The sequence below is a fragment of the Cetorhinus maximus genome, unplaced genomic scaffold (assembly GCF_964194155.1).
Source record: "Cetorhinus maximus unplaced genomic scaffold, sCetMax3.hap1.1 HAP1_SCAFFOLD_1305, whole genome shotgun sequence".
NCBI lineage: Eukaryota > Metazoa > Chordata > Chondrichthyes > Lamniformes > Cetorhinidae > Cetorhinus > Cetorhinus maximus.
Window position 1 is genome coordinate 34,287 of NW_027597246.1, and position 22,847 is coordinate 57,133.

Below are 22,847 nucleotides of genomic sequence, written 5' to 3' on the forward strand. Positions count from 1 at the left end.
TGTTCCTGTGTAACAGGTTCGAGGTGTTGAATGAGCCTCCCCCTGTTCCTGTGTAACAGGCTCGAGGAGGCTGAATGGGCCTCCTCCTGTTCCTGTGTAACAGGCTCGAGGAGGCTGAATGGGCCTCCTGTTGTTCATGTTTAACAGGCTCGAGGGGCTGAATGGGCCTCCTGCTGTTCCTTTGTAACACGCTCGAGGGGCTGAATGGGCCCCTCCTGTTCCTGTGTAACAGGCTCGAGAAGGGGCTGAATGGGCCTCCTCCTGTTCCTGTGTAACAGGCTCGAGAAGGGGCTGAATGGGTCTCCTCCTGTTCCTGTGTAACAGGCTCGAGGGGCTGAATGGGCCTCCTCCTGTTCCTGTGTAACAGGCTCGAGAAGGGGCTGAATGGGTCTCCTCCTGTTCCTGTGTAACAGGATCGAGGGGGCCGAATGGGCCTCCTCCTGTTCCTGTGTAACAGGCTTGAGGGGGCCGAATGGGCCTCCTCCTGTCCCCATGCAACATGTGGAGGGGCTGAATGGCCTCTACCTTTCCCTGTGCAACATGTTAGAGGGCTGAATGGCCTCCACCTGTCCCTGTGCAACATGTTAGAGGGGCTGAATGGCCTCCACCTGTTCCTTTGTAACATGGTAGAGGGGCTGAATGGCCTCCTCCTGTCCCTGTGCCACATGGTAGAGGGGCTGAATGGCCTCCCCCTGTCCCTGTGCCCTCAGCCCACGGAGGAAGGCAAGTGAAATAGGGGCGCTGGGAAGGGAGGTTCAAGGCAGAACTTTACCCCCTACAAGAATAGCCCCCCACCCAACAACCCTGACAGTGGCCATGTGGGCTGCCCCTCACAAAGATGGCGGTGGCCGGCTGGATGCGCGCTGCCCTTCACAAAGATGGCGGCGGGGGTGGGTGGGGCCTGTCAAGTGGGGGTGGGGCGTAGGAAGCGTCCTTCCGCCCCGGCCGACGCCCGGCTCAAAGATGGCAGAGCCGCTTCCCTTCCCTCACACTCCCTCACCCTCTCCATCTCCGCCCATCTCAAAGATGGCCTCCCTGCTCCTCCGCCCATAGCAACGGTCGATCACGTGGGCGGCCCCCATTTTTTTTTTGCCTTTACTAAAGAACCCTTTCAAAATTTAAAACCTCGACGTATTTATCACTCCAAGGGGCACAGGAGGCGGCTCCGATGGCCAGACTCGAAAAATAATTGTCCCGGAGGAGGGAGAGCGGGGCAGGTCCCGCCCCCCCCGGCTCCTCTCGGATTCCGATTGGTCGGCCTTCTGTGGGCGGCTCCGGGATCCCATTGGCCCGCGCGGCTGCCCATCAGCGGCGAGGGAGTTGGCACATCCCGCCCCTCCGCCTTCTCCCGCTTCCGATTGGTCAGCCGTCGGTGGGCGGCCACGGGCTGCCATTGGGTGCGCGCGGCTGCCCGTCAGCCGCCACTTCCGCGTTTGGATCCTGGGCCATGTCCCTTGGCCTTTGCCTCTTGGGCCGGGGAGCCTCAGGGTCAACTTTTACCCCCCTCCCTCCCTCCCTCCTCCTCCTCCCCCCCACTAAGCCACCCTCCCCTTCTGTGGAGGGAGACCCCAGCCACCTGAAGACCCCCTCCGGCGGAGCCCGGGCCTTCGCCCGCTTGACCGACCGAACGCCGTGACCTTTGACCCCCCCCCCTGGCCTACGCCAACCCGGGGTCCAGCCAGGGACCCGCCGACCCCGGGGCCAAGATGGAGGCGGCCTCGCCGGTCGTCCTGCGGGGCGAGTTCGGGGCGGCCGGACGCCGGGCCGCCCGGTACGCCCTCACCCTGACCCGCAGCGAGCTGCACGTCCAGAGGCTGACCGCCGGGCCCGGGGACGAGCGCCGCCTGGTGGTGCCGCTCCGCCACGTGCTGGAGTGCCGGCCGGTCAAGGGCCCGACGGCGGCGGCGGCGGGGCGGCCGGAGGGGCGGCCAGAGGAGGGGCGGCCGGAGGAGGGGCGGCCGCAGGAGGAGGGGGAGGATGACCAGGCGGCCTACTTTGCCCTCTACTGCTACCCGCCTCGCAAGCGGAGGGCGGTGGTGGGGGTCAGCCGGGGCCGCCAGAGGCTGGTCAAGACCTTCCGGGTGGACGGCGGCGGCAGCCGGCCGGAGAACCAGGCCACGGCCGAGAGGTGGACCACGGCGGTCAGGTGCCTGCTGCTCGGGGTGGAGCTGCCCGGGGAGGTCGCCGAGGGAGATGGCACCTGCTCGGCCCCTGCGGGTGAGGGTCGGAGGATATCGATGGGGAGAGGGGAGCCTCTCGGTCCCTGTGGGTGAGGGTGGGCGGGTACCGAGGGGGAGACGGGAGCCTCTTGGTCCCCCTGTGGGTGAGGGTGGGTGGGTACCGAGGGAGACGGGAGCCTCTCGCTCCCTGTGGGTGAGTGTGGGCGGGTACCGAGGGAGACGGGAGTCTCTCGGTCCCTGTGGGTGAGGGTGGGTGGGTACCGAGGGAGACGGGAGCCTCTCGCTCCCTGTGGGTGAGTGTGGGTGGGTACCGAGGGAGACGGGAGCCTCTCGGTCTCCCTGTGGGTGAGGGTGGGTGGGTACCGAGGGAGACGGGAGCCTCTCGCTCCCTGTGGGTGAGTGTGGGTGGGTACCGAGGGAGACAGGGGCCTCTCGGTCCCAGTGGGTGAGGGTGGTCGGGTACCGAGGGAGACGGGAGACTCTCGGTCCCTGTGGGTGAGGGTGGGTGGGTACTGAGGGAGACGGGAGCCTCTCAGTCCCTGTGGGTGAGGGTGGGTGGGTACCGAGGGGGAGAGGGGAGTCTCTCGGTCCCTGTGGGTGAGGGTGGGCGGGTATCGAGGGGGAGAGGGGAGCCTCTTGGTCCCCCTGTGGGTGAGGGTGGGCAGGTACCGAGGGAGACGGGAGCCTCTCGGTGTCCCTGTGGGTGAGGGTGGGTGGATACCGAGGGAGACGGGAGTCTCTCGGTCCCTGTGGGTGAGGGTGGGCGGGTACCGAGGGAGACGGGAGCCTCTCGGTCCCTGTGGGTGAGTGTGGGCGGGTACCGAGGGAGACGGGAGTCTCTCGGTCCCTGTGGGTGAGGGTGGGTGGGTACCGAGGGAGACGGGAGCCTCTCGCTCCCTGTGGGTGAGTGTGGGTGGGTACCGAGGGAGACGGGAGCCTCTCGGTCTCCCTGTGGGTGAGGGTGGGTGGGTACCGAGGGAGATGGGAGCCTCTCGCTCCCTGTGGGTGAGGGTGGGTGGGTACCGAGGGAGACAGGGGCCTCTCGGTCCCAGTGGGTGAGGGTGGTCGGGTACCGAGGGAGACGGGAGACTCTCGGTCCCTGTGGGTGAGGGTGGGTGGGTACTGAGGGAGACGGGAGCCTCTCAGTCCCTGTGGGTGAGGGTGGGTGGGTACCGAGGGGGAGAGGGGAGTCTCTCGGTCCCTGTGGGTGAGGGTGGGCGGGTATCGAGGGGGAGAGGGGAGCCTCTTGGTCCCCCTGTGGGTGAGGGTGGGCAGGTACCGAGGGAGACGGGAGCCTCTCGGTGTCCCTGTGGGTGAGGGTGGGTGGATACCGAGGGAGACGGGAGCCTCTCGGTCCCTGTGGGTGAGGGTGGGCGGGCACCGAGGGAGACGGGAGCCTCTCGGTCCCCGTGGGTGAGGGTGGGCGGGTACCGAGGGAGACGGGAGCCTCTCGGTCCCCTCTGGGTGAGGGTAGGTGGGTACTGAGGCAGCCGTTGCTGGTCGATGTGGTTTCCAACAGATTATCTCTCTCTCTGCAGAAATCACACCCAGCCTTCTCCCCCGGCCCCGAAGGCTCCTCTTCTTCGTTAACCCTCACAGCGGTCGTTCTCTGGCTATGAGCTACTGTGAAAACCACATCCTGCCAATGATCCTGGAAGCAAACATCAGTTATAACCTCATCTGCACAGGTAACTCCGTCACTCTGGACCAGGGTACTGCGTCCAGTCGAGCGACTATCAGAGGACAGGCTGCAGAGGAGATTACCAGATCGGTCTGCTGTAATGACGCGTTGGGAGATGTTTTAGCCAAGTTCGATAGATCTTTTTGACTTAATCCCGGTCTTGGTTCATTCAGCAGCAAATATTTATTAACACTGAGAACTTATATGTGTAGGTACACCTTTCTCCGCGGTCAGGCGCTAGTGTGCCTACGCACACAGGTGGCGACTTTCCGTCTTCAGACCCTGCAGCGATACCTTTACGTCGAGCCTCCTCCGAGATGGTGTGCCCTGGCGATGTATTTTTTTCCGCCAGGTGCACGGCCTGAATTATGACGTGCAGCTCCTGTTTATAGAGCAGAGGGGCCTCGGGGGCTCCTTACAGGCGTTGCCCGTCTTTTACCAGGACCTGATCAAAGTCTGGAACGTGGTCGCCTCGCGACGCAGCTCTCCCCCCCCCCGTCAGGAATAGCGGCTATCGTTAGAGAGCCGCTGCTCAGGAATCCGCCCCTCTGTCCCTTTCGGCGGCCGGCGGAGAGGAGGGCTGTGGCTGCTGGGGTGACCAGGGTCGGGGACGTGCTGGGTGGCGGAGGACTGGGCTGGATGCTCCCGCAGGAGTTGGCGCGTCGCGCGTCAGTGAGTGTCCAGGTCGCAGCCGGGGACCTGGGTTGGAGGGTGTTGCACGCAGCAGTCCCCTACAATCGGAGGATGTGTAGGTCCACGGACTCCCAGGACACTTGCCCTTTTTGCGGTCTTGTGGAGTCCGTGGACCACGTTTACATAGGGTGTTGTAGGCTGCACTCCCTTTTCAGTTATTTAAAAAAACCTTTTGTTACTGTTTTGTTTGCACTTCAGTCCCACGCTCCTGATCTACGGACACCCGGTGCGGAAGGGGGTCGGGAAGGAGGAGGAGGACCTCCTTGTGAACCTGCTCCTGGGCCTGGCCAGGTTGGCCATGAACAGGTCCAGGCAGCGGGCGATCGAGGGGGGAGTCCCGCCCGATTGTTTGTCCCTCTTCCGCGGCTACGTACGCGGCCGGGTGTCCCTGGAGAGGGAGCACGCGGTGTCTGCCGGCACCATCGAGGCCTTCCGTGCCCGGTGGGTACCGCGGGGACTGGGGTGTTTTGTTGACCCCCTTTAATCACATTTTGGTTTAATGGTTGTAAGTTTCCTTTAAACTTTGTCCTTGGTTTTACAGCTGACCTGACTTAGGGGCTGTGCTTGATTTCTCCCTTGTTATTGTTAATTTAGTTAATTGTTTTAACTCTAAAAGAAGTTATTACCCCATCTCTCAGCCTGTGTCTTATCCCAGCTCAACACACCCTCCCTGCTCTTGTACTCTCTGCCCCTATTAATAAAGCCCAGGATACTATATACGTTATTAACTGCTCTCTCTACCTGTCCTGTCACCTTCAGTGATCTGTGCACATATACACCCAAGTCTTTCTGCTCCTGCACCCCCTTCTTTGACTTTATCCTTCAGTCTTCCAGGATTTTAATTTTCTTCTGCCATCTCGGCACAGTTTTGACTTTTCCAATCGCTGCCCCCATGATGCATAATGTTGGCCACAGTTTATTAGGTCTTATTAAAGGTATTCATAGTTCAGCTGTAAGTATTTATTAGCTTCTAGACGCTATATACATAGGTACAGTCAAGGTCCAAGCGAGGAGATGTCTCCATGCTTGCTTCTACACACGTCTCTGTCCAACACCAGGCTGACCTCCGAGATGCGGGTCATGTGCTCTCTTACGTGACCGTGTTGGGTGGTACTGGCCTCCGTTCCACATTAACCCTTTATGTGACAGACCCTCTGTACGGCAATAGGGGCTTCAGTCCGCACGGAGAGAGAGAGGGAGAGGCCGGGAGGAGCCGGGGGTCCTCGTTCTCCTCAGAGCGGAGAAGGTTAAAGGGGGGGAGATTGAATCGAGGCGTTCGGAATTGGGAAGGGTCTGCGATGAGGGGAGGGGGGGTCAATGAGGAGAAACTAGTTCCCGGTGACAGGAGGGTCAGGAACCAGAGGGACCACACAGATCGAGGGCGATCGGGAGGGAAAGAACCAGAGGGGGTGGGGGTTGGTGGGGGTGAGTGGGGGTGGGGAGGGAGGGGGAGATGGGGGTTGGGGTGGGGGTGAGTGGGGGTGGGGAGGGAGGGGGAGATGGGGGTGGGGGTGAGTGGGGGTGGGGAGGGGTGGAGATGGGGGTTGGGTGGGGGTGAGTGGGGGTGGGGGTGAGTGCGGGGGGGGAGATGGGGAAAGGTTTTGTTTTAAACACAGCGAGTTGTTGTGATCTGGAAGGCGCTGCCCGAAAGGGCGACGGAAGCAGATTCAATCGGCATTTTCAAAAAGGGGAAATCGGATAAATACTCGAAGGGGAAACGTTGACAGGGAGAGGGAGGGAGGGAGGGAGGGAGAGGGGGAGGGAGGGGGATTCATTGGTTCCCTTGTTCAAGGAGCAGGCATGGGAACGAGGGGCTGAATGGCCTCCCCCTGCCATGTTCAATGACCTCTGTGTCTCTCACAGTGTGAACAGAATCTACTCAGCCTCGATCATCTTTGTCCTTTTCACACAGAGTATCAGAACCACGCCCGAGAGCTAGTTCAAGAAATCAAACTGGACGAGTGGGATGGAATCGTCATTGTGTCTGGAGATGGCCTCCTGTACGAGGTGAGAACACAGTAAATCTCCCTCCGCACCGTCCCCATCAAACACTCCCAGGACAGGTACAGCACGGGGTTAGATACAGAGTAAAGCTCCCTCTACACTGTCCCCATCAAACACTCCCAGGACAGGTACAGCACGGGGTTAGATACAGAGTAAAGCTCCCTCTACACCGTCCCCATCAAACACTCCCAGGACAGGTACAGCACGGGGTTAGATTCAGAGTAAATCTCCCTCCGCACCGTCCCCATCAAACACTCCCAGGACAGGTACAGCTCGGGGTTAGATACAGAGTAAAGCTCCCTCTACACTGTCCCCATCAAACACTCCCAGGACAGGTACAGCACGGGGTTAGATACAGAGTAAATCTCCCTCTACACCGCCCCATCAAACACTCCCAGGACAGGTACAGCACGGGGTTAGATACAGAGTAAATCTCCCTCCGCACCGTCCCCATCAAACACTCCCAGGACAGGTACAGCACGGGGTTAGATACAGAGTAAAGCTCCCTCTACACTGTCCCCATCAAACACTCCCAGGACAGTTACAGCGCGGGGTTAGATACAGAGTAAAGCTCCCTCTACACCGTCCCCATCAAACACTCCCAGGACATGTACAGCATGGGGTTGGATACAGAGTAAATCTCCCTCTACGCTGTCCCCATCAAACACTCCCAGGACAGGTACAGCATGGGGTTAGATACAGAGTAAAGCTCCCTCTACACTGTCCCCATCAAACACTCCCAGGACAGGTGCAGCACGGGGTTAGATACAGAGTAAATATCCCTCTACACTGTCCCCATCAAACAATCCCAGGACAGGTACAGCACGGGGTCAGATACAGAGTAAAGCTCCTTCTACACCGTCCCCATCAAACACTCCCAGGACAGGTACAGTACAGGGTTAGATACAGAGTAAATCTCCCTCTACACTGTCCCCATCATACACTCCCAGGACAGGTACAGCACGGGGTTAGATACAGAGTAAAGCTCCCTCTACACCATCCCCATCATACATTCCCCGGACAGGTACAGCGTGGGGTTAGTTACTGAGTAAAGCTCCCTCTACACTGACCCATCAAACACTCCCAGGACAGGTACAGAATGGGGTTAGATTCAGAGTAAAGCTCCCTCAATATTGTCTCCATCAAACACTCCCAGGACAGGTACAGCATGCAGTTAGATGCAGAGTAAAGCTCCCTCAATACTGTCCCCATCAAACACTCCCAGGACGGGGTTAGATACAGAGTAAAGCTCCCTCTACACTGTCCCCATCAAACACTCCCAGGACAGTTACAGCACGGGGTTAGATACAGAGTAAAGCTCCCTCTACACTGTCCCCATCGAACACTCCCAGGACAGGTACAGCACGGGGTTAGATACAGAGTAAAGCTCCCTCTACACTGTCCCCATCAAACACTCCCAGGACAGGTACAGCACAGGGTATGATACAGAGTAAAGCTCCCTCTACACCGTCCCCATCAATCACTCCCAGGACAGGTACAGCACGGGGTTAGATACAGAGTAAAGCTCCCTCTACACTGTCCCCATCAAACACTACCAGGACAGGTACAGCACGGGGTTAGATATAGAGTAAAGCTCCCTCTACACTGTCCCCATCAAACACTCCCAGGACAGGTACAGCACGGGGTTAGACACAGAGTAAATCTCCCTCTACACTGTCCCTATCAAACACTCCCAGGACAGGTACAGCACTGGGTTAGATACAGAGTAAAGCTCCCTCTACACTGTCCCCATCAAACACTCCCAGGACAGGTACAGCACGGGGTTAGATACAGAGTAAAGCTCCCTCTACCCTGTCCCCATCAAACACTCCCAGGACAGGTACAGCACAGGGTTAGATACAGAGTAAAGCTCCCTCTACACCGTCCCCATCAAACACTCCCAGGACAGGTACAGCACGTGGTTATATACAGAGTAAAGCTCCCTGTACACTGTCCCCATCAAACACTCCCAGGACAGGGACAGCACGGGGTTAGATACAGAGCAAAGCTCCCTCTACACTGTCCCCATCAAACACTCCCAGGACAGGTACAGCACGGGGTTAGATACAGAGTAAAGCTCCCTCTACACCGTCCCCATCAAACACTCCCAGGACAGGTACAGCACGGGGTTAGATGCAGAGTAAAGCTCCCTCTACACCGTCCCTGTCAAACACTCCCAGGACAGGTACAGCGCGGGGTTAGATACAGAGTAAATCTCCCTCTACACCGTCCCTGTCAAACACTCCCGGGACAGGTACAGCACGGGGTTAGATACAGAGTAAAGCTCCCTCTACACTGTCCCCATCAAACACTCCCAGGACAGGTACAGCACCGGGTTAGATACAGAGTAAAGCTCCCTCTACACCGTCCCCATCAAACACTCCCAGGACATGTACAGCACGGGGTTAGATACAGAGTAAAGCTCCCTCTACACTGTCCCCATCAAACACTCCTAGGACAGGTACAGCACGGGATTAGATACAGAGTAAAGCTCCCTCTACACTGTCCCCATCAAACACTCCCAGGACAGGTACAGCATGGGGTTAGATTCAGAGTAAAGCTCCCTCAATATTGTCCCCATCAAACACTCCCAGGACAGGTACAGCATGCAGTTAGATTCAGAGTAAAGCTCCCTCAATACTGTCCCCATCAAACACTCCCAGGACGGGGTTAGATACAGAGTAAAGCTCCCTCTACACTGTCCCCATCAAACACTCCCAGGACAGTTACAGTGCGGGGTTAGATACAGAGTAAAGCTCCCTCTACACTGTCCCCATCAAACACTCCCAGGACAGGTACAGCACGGGGTTAGATACAGAGTAAAGCTCCCTCTACACTGTCCCCATCAAACACTCCCAGGACAGGTACAGCACAGGGTATGATACAGAGTAAAGCTCCCTCTACACCGTCCCCATCAATCACTCCCAGGACAGGTACAGCACGGGGTTAGATACAGAGTAAATATCCCTCTACACCGTCCCCATCAAACACTACCAGGACAGGTACAGCACGGGGTTAGATATAGAGTAAAGCTCCCTCTACACTGTCCCCATCAAACACTCCCAGGACAGGTACAGCACGGGGTTAGACACAGAGTAAATCTCCCTCTACACTGTCCCTATCAAACACTCCCAGGACAGGTACAGCACTGGGTTAGATACAGAGTAAAGCTCCCTCTACACTGTCCCCATCAAACACTCCCAGGACAGGTACAGCACGGGGTTAGATACAGAGTAAAGCTCCCTCTATCCCGTCCCCATCAAACACTCCCAGGACAGGTACAGCACAGGGTTAGATACAGAGTAAAGCTCCCTCTACACCGTCCCCATCAAACACTCCCAGGACAGGTACAGCACGTGGTTATATACAGAGTAAAGCTCCCTCTACACCGTCCCCATCAAACACTCCCACTACAGGAACAGCGCGGGGTTAGATACAGAGCAAAGCTCCCTCTACACTGTCCCCATCAAACACTTCCAGGACAGGTACAGCACGGGGTTCGATACAGAGTAAAGCTCCCTCTACACTGTCCGCATCAAACACTCCCAGGATGGGTACAGCTCGTGGTGAGATACAGAGTAAAGCTCCTTCTACACTGTCCACGTCAAACACTCCCAGGACAGGTACAGCACGGGGTTAGATACAGAGTAAAGCTCCCTCTACACTGTCCCCATCAAACACTCCCAGGACAGGTACAGCACGAGGTTAGATACAGAGTAAAGCTCCCTCTACACTGTCCCCATCAAACACTTCCAGGACAGGTACCGCACGGGGGTAGAATCAGAGTAAAGCCCCTCTACACCGTCCCCATCAAACACTCCCAGGACAGGTACAGCATGGGGTTAGATACAGAGTAAAGCTCCCTCCGCACCGTCCCCATGAAACACTCCCAGGACAGGTACTGCACAGGGTTAGATACTGAGTAAAGCTCCCTCTACACTGTCCCCAGCAAACTCTCCCAGGACAGGTACAGCACGGGGTTAGATACTGAGTCAAACTCCCTCTACACTGTCCCCAGCAAACACTCCCAGGACAGGTACAGCACGGGGCTAGATACAGAGTAAAGCTCCCTCTGCACTGCCCCCATCAAACACTCCCAGGACAGATACAGCACGCGGTTCGATAGAGAGTCAAGCTCCCTCTACACTGTCCCCATCAAACGCTCCGAGGACAGTTACAGCACGGGGTTAGATACAGAGTAACGCTCCCTCTACACTGTCCCCATCAAACACTCCCAGGACAGGTACAGCACAGGGTAAGATACAGAGTAAAGCTCCCTCTACACCGTCCCCATCAATCACTCCCAGGACAGGTACAGCACGGGGTTAGATACAGAGTAAAGCTCCCTCTACACCGTCCCCATCAAAAACTACCAGGACAGGTACAGCACGGGGTTAGATATAGAGTAAAGCTCCCTCTACACTGTCCCCATCAAACACTCCCAGGACAGGTACAGCGCGGGGTTAGACACAGAGTAAATCTCCCTCTACACTGTCCCTATCAAACACTCCCAGGACAGGTACAGCACTGGGTTAGATACAGAGTAAAGCTCCCTCTACACTGTCCCCATCAAACACTCCCAGGACAGGTACAGCACGGGGTTAGATACAGAGTAAAGCTCCCTCTACCCTGTCCCCATCAAACACTCCCAGGACAGGTACAGCACAGGGTTAGATACAGAGTAAAGCTCCCTCTACACCGTCCCCATCAAACACTCCCAGGACAGGTACAGCACGTGGTTATATACAGAGTAAAGCTCCCTCTACACTGTCCCCATCAAACACTCCCAGGACAGGGACAGCACGGGGTTAGATACGGAGCAAAGCTACCTCTACACTGTCCCCATCAAACACTTCCAGGACAGGTACAGCACGGGGTTAGATACAGAGTAAAGCTCCCTCTACACCGTCCCCATCAAACACTCCCAGGACAGGTACAGCACGGGGTTAGATGCAGAGTAAAGCTCCCTCTACACCGTCCCTATCAAACACTCCCAGGACAGGTACAGCGCGGGGTTAGATACAGAGTAAATCTCCCTCTACACCGTCCCTGTCAAACACTCCCGGGACAGGTACAGCACGGGGTTAGATACAGAGTAAAGCTCCCTCTACACTGTCCCCATCAAACACTCCCAGGACAGGTACAGCACCGGGTTAGATACAGAGTAAAGCTCCCTCTACACCGTCCCCATCAAACACTCCCAGGACATGTACAGCACGGGGTTAGATACAGAGTAAAGCTCCCTCTACACTGTCCCCATCAAACACTCCTAGGACAGGTACAGCACGGGATTAGATACAGAGTAAAGCTCCCTCTACACTGTCCGCATCAAACACTCCCAGGACAGGTACAGCATGGGGTTAGATTCAGAGTAAAGCTCCCTCAATATTGTCCCCATCAAACACTCCCAGGACAGGTACAGCATGCAGTTAGATTCAGAGTAAAGCTCCCTCAATACTGTCCCCATCAAACACTCCCAGGACGGGGTTAGATACAGAGTAAAGCTCCCTCTACACTGTCCCCATCAAACACTCCCAGGACAGTTACAGCACGGGGTTAGATACAGAGTAAAGCTCACTCTACACTGTCCCCATCAAACACTCCCAGGACAGGTACAGCACGGGGTTAGATACAGAGTAAAGCTCCCTCTACACTGTCCCCATCAAACACTCCCAGGACAGGTACAGCACAGGGTATGATACAGAGTAAAGCTCCCTCTACACCGTCCCCATCAATCACTCCCAGGACAGGTATAGCACGGGGTTAGATACAGAGTAAAGCTCCCTCTACACCGTCCCCATCAAACACTACCAGGACAGGTACAGCATGGGGTTAGATATAGAGTAAAGCTCCCTCTACACTGTCCCCATCAAACACTCCCAGGACAGGTACAGCACGGGGTTAGACACAGAGTAAATCTCCCTCTACACTGTCCCTATCAAACACTCCCAGGACAGGTACAGCACTGGGTTAGATACAGAGTAAAGCTCCCTCTACACTGTCCCCATCAAACACTCCCAGGACAGGTACAGCACGGGGTTAGATACAGAGTAAAGCTCCCTCTACCCTGTCCCCATCAAACACTCCCAGGACAGGTACAGCACAGGGTTTAGATACAGAGTAAAGCTCCCTCTACACCGTCCCCATCAAACACTCCCAGGACAGGTACAGCACGTGGTTATATACAGAGTAAAGCTCCCTGTACACCGTCCCCATCAAACACTCCCAGGACAGGAACAGCACGGGGTTAGATACAGAGCAAAGCTCCCTCTACACTGTCCCCATCAAACACTTCCAGGACAGGTACAGCACGGGGTTAGATACAGAGTAAAGCTCCCTCTACACTGTCCGCATCAAACACTCCCAGGATGGGTACAGCTCGTGGTGAGATACAGAGTAAAGCTCCTTCTACACTGTCCACGTCAAACACTCCCAGGACAGGTACAGCACGGGGTTAGATACAGAGTAAAGCTCCCTCTACACTGTCCCCATCAAACACTCCCAGGACAGGTACAGCACGAGGTTAGATACAGAGTAAAGCTCCCTCTACACTGTCCCCATCAAACACTCCCAGGACAGGTACAGCACCGGGTTAGATACAGAGTAAAGCTCCCTCTACACCGTCCCCATCAAACACTCCCAGGACATGTACAGCACGGGGTTAGATACAGAGTAAAGCTCCCTCTACACTGTCCCCATCAAACACTCCTAGGACAGGTACAGCACGGGATTAGATACAGAGTAAAGCTCCCTCTACACTGTCCGCATCAAACACTCCCAGGACAGGTACAGCATGGGGTTAGATTCAGAGTAAAGCTCCCTCAATATTGTCCCCATCAAACACTCCCAGGACAGGTACAGCATGCAGTTAGATTCAGAGTAAAGCTCCCTCAATACTGTCCCCATCAAACACTCCCAGGACGGGGTTAGATACAGAGTAAAGCTCCCTCTACACTGTCCCCATCAAACACTCCCAGGACAGTTACAGCACGGGGTTAGATACAGAGTAAAGCTCACTCTACACTGTCCCCATCAAACACTCCCAGGACAGGTACAGCACGGGGTTAGATACAGAGTAAAGCTCCCTCTACACTGTCCCCATCAAACACTCCCAGGACAGGTACAGCACAGGGTATGATACAGAGTAAAGCTCCCTCTACACCGTCCCCATCAATCACTCCCAGGACAGGTATAGCACGGGGTTAGATACAGAGTAAAGCTCCCTCTACACCGTCCCCATCAAACACTACCAGGACAGGTACAGCATGGGGTTAGATATAGAGTAAAGCTCCCTCTACACTGTCCCCATCAAACACTCCCAGGACAGGTACAGCACGGGGTTAGACACAGAGTAAATCTCCCTCTACACTGTCCCTATCAAACACTCCCAGGACAGGTACAGCACTGGGTTAGATACAGAGTAAAGCTCCCTCTACACTGTCCCCATCAAACACTCCCAGGACAGGTACAGCACGGGGTTAGATACAGAGTAAAGCTCCCTCTACCCTGTCCCCATCAAACACTCCCAGGACAGGTACAGCACAGGGTTAGATACAGAGTAAAGCTCCCTCTACACCGTCCCCATCAAACACTCCCAGGACAGGTACAGCACGTGGTTATATACAGAGTAAAGCTCCCTGTACACCGTCCCCATCAAACACTCCCAGGACAGGAACAGCACGGGGTTAGATACAGAGCAAAGCTCCCTCTACACTGTCCCCATCAAACACTTCCAGGACAGGTACAGCACGGGGTTAGATACAGAGTAAAGCTCCCTCTACACTGTCCGCATCAAACACTCCCAGGATGGGTACAGCTCGTGGTGAGATACAGAGTAAAGCTCCTTCTACACTGTCCACGTCAAACACTCCCAGGACAGGTACAGCACGGGGTTAGATACAGAGTAAAGCTCCCTCTACACTGTCCCCATCAAACACTCCCAGGACAGGTACAGCACGAGGTTAGATACAGAGTAAAGCTCCCTCTACACTGTCCCCATCAAACACTTCCAGGACAGGTACCGCACGGGGGTAGATACAGAGTAAAGCCCCTCTACATCGTCCCCATCAAACACTCCCAGGACAGGTACAGCACGGGGTTAGATACAGACTAAATCTCCCTCTACTTTTTCCCATCAGACATTCACAGGCCAGGTACAGCATGGGGTTAGATACAGAGTAAAGCTCCCTCCGCACCGTCCCCATGAAACACTCCCAGGACAGGTACTGCACAGGGTTAGATACTGAGTAAAGCTCCCTCTACACTGTCCCCAGCAAACACTCCCAGGACAGGTACAGCACGGGGTTAGATACTGAGTCAAGCTCCCTCTACACTGTCCCCAGCAAACACTCCCAGGACAGGTACAGCACGGGGCTAGATACAGGGTAAAGCTCCCTCTGCACTGTCCCCATCAAACACTCCCAGGACAGATACAGCACGCGGTTCGATAGAGAGTCAAGCTCCCTCTACACTGTCCCCATCAAACGCTCCGAGGACAGTTACAGCACGGGGTTAGATACAGAGTAACGCTCCCTCTACACTGTCCCCATCACACACTCCCAGGACAGGTACTGTACGGGGTTAGATACAGAGTAAAGCTCCCTCTACAACGTGCCCATCAAACACTCCCAGGACAGGAACAGCACGGGGTTAGATGCAGAGTAAAGCTCCCTCTACACCGTCCCTGTCAAACACTCCCGGGACAGGTACAGCGCGGGGTTAGATACAGAGTAAATCTCCCTCTACACTGTCCCCATCAAACACTCCCGGGACAGGTACAGCGCGGGGTTAGATACAGAGTAAATCTCCCTCCACACTGTCCCCATTAAACACTCCCAGGACAGGTACAGCACGGGGTTAGATACAGAGTAAAGCTCTCTCTACACTGTCCACATCAAACACTCCCAGGATGGGTACAGCTCGTGGTGGGATACAGAGTAAAGCTCCTTCTACACTGTCCACATCAAACACTCCCAGGACAGGTACAGCACGGGGTTAGATACAGAGTAAAGCTCCCTCTACACTGTCCCCATCAAACACTCCCAGGACAGGTACAGCATGAGGTTAGATACAGAGTAAAGCTCCCTCTACACTGTCCCCATCAAACACTTCCAGGACAGGTACCGCACGGGGGTAGATACAGAGTAATGCTCCCTCTACACCGTCCCCATCAAACACTCCCAGGACAGGTACAGCACGGGGTTAGATACAGACTAAATCTCCCTCTACTTTTTCCCATCAGACATTCACAGGCCAGGTTCAGCATGGGGTTAGATACAGAGTAAAGCTCCCTCCGCACCGTCCCCATCAAACACTCCCAGGACAGGTACAGCACGCGGTTCGATACAGAGTCAAGTTCCCTCTACACTGTCCCCATCAAACACTTCCAGGACAGGTACAGCACGGGGTTAGATACAGAGTCAAGCTCCCTCTACACCGTCCCCATCAAACACTTCCAGTACAGGTACAGCACGAGGTTAGATACGGAGTAAAGCTCCCTCTACACCGTCCCCATCAAACACTCCCAGGACAGGTACAGCACGGGGTTAGGTACAGAGTAAATCTCCCTTTACACTGTCCCCATCAAACACTCCCAGGACAGGTACAGCACGGGGTTAGATACAGAGTAAAGCTCCCTCTACACTGTCCCCATCAAACACTCCCAGGACAGGCACAGCACGGGGTTAGATACAGAGTAAAGCTCCCTCTACACTGTCCCCATCAAACACTCCCAGGGCAGGTACAGCACGGGGTTAGATACAGAGTAACGCTCCCTCTACACTGTCCCCATCACACACTCCCAGGACAGGTACAGTACGGGGTTAGGTACAGAGTAAAGCTTCTTCTACACTGTCCCCATCAAACACTCCCAGGACAGGTTCAGCACGGGGTTAGATACAGAGTAACGCTCCCTCTACACTGTCCCCATCACACACTCCCAGGACAGGTACAGTACAGGGTTAGGTACAGAGTAAAGCTCCCTCTACACCGTCCCTGTCAAACACTCCCGGGACAGGTACAGCGCGGGGTTAGATACAGAGTAAAGCTCCCTCTACACCGTCCCTGTCAAACACTCCCAGGACAGGTACAGCACGGGGTTAGATACAGAGTAAAGCTCTCTCTACACTGTCCGCATCAAACACTCCCAGGATGGGTACAGCTCGTGGTGAGATACAGAGTAAAGCTCCTTCTACACTGTCCACATCAAACACTCCCAGGACAGGTACAGCACGGGGTTAGTTACAGAGTAAATCTCCCTCTACACTGTCCCCATCAAACACTCCCAGGACAGGTACAGCACGGGGTTAGATGCAGAGTAAAGCTCCCTCTACACCGTCCCTGTCAAACACTCCTGGGACAGGTAGAGCGCGGGGTTAGATACAGAGTAAATCTCCCTCTACACTATCCCCATTAAACACTCCCAGGACAGGTACAGCACGGGGTTAGATATAGAATTAAGCTCCCTCCACACTGTCCCCATCAAACACTCCCAGGATGGGTACAGCTCGTGGTGAGATACAGAGTAAAGCTCCTTCTACACTGTCCACATCAAACACTCCCAGGACAGGTACAGCACGGGGTTAGATACAGACTAAATCTCCCTCTACTTTTTCCCATCAGACATTCACAGGCCAGGTACAGCATGGGGTTAGATACAGAGTAAAGCTCCCTCTACACTGTCCCCATCAAACACTCCCAGGATAGTTACAGCATGGGGTTAGATACTGAGTAAAGCTCCCTCTACACTGTCCCCATCAAACACTCCCAGGATAGTTACAGCATGGGGTTAGATACTGAGTAAAGCTCCCTCTACACTGTCCCCATCAAACACTCCCTGGACAGTTACAGCACGGGGTTAGATATAGAGTAAAGCTCCCTCTGCACCATCCCCATCAAACACTCCCAGGACTGGTACAGCACGTGGTTAGATACAGAGTAAATCTCCCTCTACACCGTCCCCATCAAACACTCCCAGGACAGGTACAGCACGTGGTTATATACAGAGTAAAGCTCCCTCTACACTGTCCCCATCAAACACTCCCAGGACAGGGACAGCACGGGGTTAGATACAGAGTAAAGCTCCCTCTACACTGTCCCCATCAAACACTCCCAGGATAGGTACAGCACGGGGTTAGGTACAGAGTAAATCTCCCTTTACACTGTCCCCATCAAACACTCCCAGGACAGGTACAGCACGGGGTTAGATACAGAGTAAAGCTCCCTCTACACTGTCCCCATCAAACACTCCCAGGACAGGCACAGCACGGGGTTAGATACAGAGTAAAGCTCCCTCTACACTGTCCCCATCAAACACTCCCAGGGCAGGTACAGCACGGGGTTAGATACAGAGTAACGCTCCCTCTACACTGTCCCCATCACACACTCCCAGGACAGGTACAGTACGGGGTTAGGTACAGAGTAAAGCTTCCTCTACACTGTCCCCATCACACACTCCCAGGACAGGTACAGTACGGGGTTAGGTACAGAGTAAAGCTCCCTCTACACCGTCCCTGTCAAACACTCCCGGGACAGGTACAGCGCGGGGTTAGATACAGAGTAAAGCTCCCTCTACACCGTCCCTGTCAAACACTCCCAGGACAGGTACAGCACGGGGTTAGATACAGAGTAAAGCTCTCTCTACACTGTCCGCATCAAACACTCCCAGGATGGGTACAGCTCGTGGTGAGATACAGAGTAAAGCTCCTTCTACACTGTCCACATCAAACACTCCCAGGACAGGTACAGCACGGGGTTAGTTACAGAGTAAATCTCCCTCTACACTGTCCCCATCAAACACTCCCAGGACAGGTACAGCACGGGGTTAGATGCAGAGCAAAGCTCCCTCTACACCGTCCCTGTCAAACACTCCTGGGACAGGTAGAGCGCGGGGTTAGATACAGAGTAAATCTCCCTCTACACTATCCCCATTAAACACTCCCAGGACAGGTACAGCACGGGGTTAGATATAGAATTAAGCTCCCTCTACACTGTCCCCATCAAACACTCCCAGGATGGGTACAGCTCGTGGTGAGATACAGAGTAAAGCTCCTTCTACACTGTCCACATCAAACACTCCCAGGACAGGTACAGCAAGGGGTTAGATACAGACTAAATCTCCCTCTACTTTTTCCCATCAGACATTCACAGGCCAGGTACAGCATGGGGTTAGATACAGAGTAAAGCTCCCTCTACACTGTCCCCATCAAACACTCCCAGGATAGTTACAGCATGGGGTTAGATACTGAGTAAAGCTCCCTCTACACTGTCCCCATCAAACACTCCCAGGATAGTTACAGCATGGGGTTAGATACTGAGTAAAGCTCCCTCTACACTGTCCCCATCAAACACTCCCTGGACAGTTACAGCACGGGGTTAGATATAGAGTAAAGCTCCCTCTGCACCATCCCCATCAAACACTCCCAGGACTGGTACAGCACGTGGTTAGATACAGAGTAAATCTCCCTCTACACCGTCCCCATCAAACACTCCCAGGACAGGTACAGCACGTGGTTATATACAGAGTAAAGCTCCCTCTACACTGTCCCCATCAAACACTCCCAGGACAGGGACAGCACGGGGTTAGATACAGAGCAAAGCTCCCTCTACACTGTCCCCATCAAACACTCCCAGGACAGGTACAGCATGGGGTTAGATACAGAGTAAAGCTCCCTCTACACCGTCCCCATCAAACACTCCCAGGACAGGTACAGCACGGGGTTAGATACAGAGTAAAGCTCCCTCTACACTGTCCCCATCAAACACTCCCAGGACAGGGACAGCACGGGGTTAGATACGATTATTAATTTGTCCCTTGCTGTCTCTCTCTTGTAGGTTATTAATGGATTAATGGAGCGACCGGATTGGGAGAAGGCGATTCAGATGCCGGTTGGGATCCTCCCTGCAGGATCCGGGAATGCACTTGCTGCTGCTGTAAATCACAACGCTGGGTAAGGCCAGACTGAGAGCTGAGTTTCTCTAAACTCCAGCTCATTTAGACTCCCGACACACGAACACACACACACACGCACACACATACACACAGACGCCCAAACACGCACACGGATACGCACGTGGACACACACATGGACACGCACAGACAAACACGGATATGGACACACAGACACACACGCACACCCGGGCACACGCACACCCGGGCGCACGTACACCCGGGCACACGCTTGGACACAATGACACGTGCACGCGGACATGGACACACACGGACACGGATACACACACGTGGACACACAGAGACACACACGCATGCGGATACAGACACACACTCTCTCTCTCTCTCTCTCTCCCACACCCACATACTCTCTCACTCACACTCTCTCACTGACTCACACTCAAATACACTCATACTCACAGACGCTTCTTTTTCCTTCTCTCTCTCTCTCTCTCTCTCTCTCTCCCCCTTACACACACACAAAATAACCTGCTCACTGAGGCCCAGTTTGGGTTCTGCCAGGGGCCACTCAGCTCCTGACCTCATTACAGCCTTGGTTCAAACATGGACACAAGAGCTGAACTCCCGAGGTGAGGTGAGAGTGACTGCCCTTGACATCAAGGCAGCATTTGACCGAGTGTGGCATCAAGGAGCCCTAGCAACACTGGAGTCAATGAGGAATGGGGGGGGAAAACTCTCCGCTGGTTAGAGTCATTCCCAGCACAAAGGAAGATGGTTGTGGTTGTTGGAGGTCAGTCATCTCAGCTCCAGGACATCACTGCAGGAGTTCCTCAGGGTTAGTGTCCTCGGCCCAACCATCTTCAGCTGCTTCACCAATGACCTTCCCTCCATCATAAGGTCAGAAGTGGGGATGTTCGCTGATGATCGCACAATGTTCAGCACCATTCGCAACTCCTCAGATACTGAAGCAGCCCCATGTCCAAATGCAGCAAGACCTGGACAATATCCAGGCTCAGGGCTGACAGGTGGTGAGTAACATTCGCGCCACACAAGTGCCAGGCAATGACCATCTCCATCAAGAGAGAATCCAACCATCACCCCTTGACATTCAATGGCATTACCCTCACTGAATCCCCCACTATCAACATCCTGGGGGTTACCATTGACCAGAAACTGAACTGGGACCAACCTTATAAATATTGTGGCTACAAGAGCAGGTCAGAGGCTGGGAATCCTGCGGAGAGTCACTCACCTCCTTACTCCCCAAAGCCTGTCCACCATCTACAAGGCACAAGTCAGGAGTGTAATGGAATACTCCCCACTTGCCTGGATGAGTGCAGCTCCCACAACACTCGAGAAGCTCGACACCATTCAGGACAAAGCAGCCCCGCTTGATCAACACCCCATCCACAAACATTCACTCCCTCCACCACCGATGCACAGTAGCAGCAGTGTGTGTACCATCTACAAGATGCGCTGCAGGAACTCACCAAGGCTCCTTCGACAGCACCTTCCAAACCCACGACCTCTACCACCTAGAAGGACAAGGGCAGCAGACACATGGGGACACCACCACCTGGAAGTTCCCCTCTGAGCCCCTCACCATCCTGACTTGGAAATATATCGGCCGTTCCTTCACTGTCACTGGGTCAAAATCCTGGAACTCCCTCCCTAACAGCGCTGTGGGTGTACCTACACCACACGGACAAAATCCTGGAACTCCCTCCCTAACAGCGCCGTGGGTGTACCTACACCACACGGACAAAATCCTGGAACTCCCTCCCTAACAGCGCCGTGGGTGTACCTACACCACACGGACAAAATCCTGGAACTCCTCCCTAACAGCGCCGTGGGTGTACTTACACCACACGGACAAAATCCTGGAACTCCCTCCCTAACAGCCCCGTGGGTGTACCTACACCACACGGGACAAAATCCCGGAACTCCATCCCTAACAGCGCCGTGGGTGTACCTACACCACACGGACAAAATCCCGGAACTCCATCCCTAACAGCGCCGTGGGTGTACCTAGAGCCCTAACTCTCCTCTCTCACACACTGACACACTCTCTCTCTCTCTCTCTCTGTGTCCCACGATCCTGGGGAGTTGCGATCGCTAATCCCTCTCTCTCTCTCTCTGTCCCTCAGGTATGGGATGGCGCTGGGCGAGGAGTTGCTGGTGAACTGCACACTGCTGCTGTGCCGCGGCCTGGCCTCCCCAATGGACCTGGTCTCGGTGACCACGGCGTCCGGCCGGCGACACTTCTCCTTCCTGAGCGTGGCCTGGGGCTTCGTGGCCGACGTGGACATCGAGAGCGAGAAGTACCGGGGGGTGGGTTCCGCCCGCTTCTCGGTGGGGACCCTGGTCTGCCTGGCCTCCCTGCGGCGCTACCGGGGCCGCCTCTCCTACCTGCCGGCCGGCGGGCGGCCCAAGCGGGCGCTGTGCCGCAGCATCACCACCCAGGCCAACAGCCCGGCGCCCGCCCAGCTCCCGCCGCTGGGCCGCGCCTCTTCCGAGACCGGCCTGTGGCGAGGCGCCCCGGCCGACTCCCCTTCCCCCTTCGCCGCCTGCGAGGGCTTCTCCTTCGAGGGGGCCTCGCTGCCGCCGGAGGGGGAGGAGGAGGACGAGGTGGAGGGCGATCACCTTCCCGGCGGCGGTGCGGCCGGGGACCGGATCTCGAGGAAGGGGGCCGGCGGTGCGGCCGGGGACTGGGGCTCGGGGGGCGGGACCCCGTTGGGCGATTTCGCCTCCCCCTCCCCCTCCCCCTGCTCCTCCTCGCCTCCCCCTCCGCCTCCTCTCCCTCAGGACGGGCTCGTCCCCCCCCTGGGCCAGCCGGTGCCCCCTCACTGGGAGACGGTGGAGGGGGACTTCGTCCTGGTGCTGGCCATCTACCAGACCCACCTGGGGGCCGACCTGCTGGCCGCCCCCTTCGCCCGCTTCGCCGAGGGGGCCCTCCACCTCTGCTACGTGCGGGCTGGCATCTCGCGCCGCGCCCTCCTGCGCCTCTTCCTGGCCATGGGGAGGGGGGCCCACTTCTCCCTCGGGTGCCCCCACCTCTTCTGCGTGCCGGCCCTGGCCTTCCGGCTCGAGCCCCTCACCCCGCGGGGCGTCATGACCGTGGACGGCGAGCGGGTGGAGTACGGGCCCCTCCAGGCCCAGGTCCACAGGGGTCTGGCCCAGCTCATCACCGGCGTCCCGGCTGACACCAGCAACGGGCTCTGAGGGCGGGGTGGGGGGCGGGGGGGTCTGGGGTCTGGGCCATTTTACCACCCCCCCCCCCCCCTGTCTCCAAACCCGCCCACCAAGGGGCAACGACGGACACAGTCACACTTTCATTCCTCAGCCGTCTTTCGTCTGTCTGTCTCTCTGTCTCGTACGCTCC

General features: G+C 55.9%; 1 protein-coding gene across 1 annotated transcript; it reads left to right on the top strand.

The window, feature by feature from the left end:
• The first annotated feature begins 1,649 nt into the window (after window positions 1-1,649).
• Window positions 1,650-22,704, top strand: LOC144676031 (sphingosine kinase 2-like). Its single transcript, XM_078536555.1, has 6 exons — window positions 1,650-2,180; window positions 2,631-2,634; window positions 3,719-3,868; window positions 6,467-6,561; window positions 19,390-19,505; window positions 21,613-22,704. Exons 1-6 carry the CDS (start codon window positions 1,707-1,709, stop codon window positions 22,685-22,687), a joined length of 1,914 nt encoding a protein of 637 aa, XP_078392681.1. The 5' UTR covers window positions 1,650-1,706; the 3' UTR covers window positions 22,688-22,704.
• The last annotated feature ends 143 nt before the right edge of the window (window positions 22,705-22,847 follow it).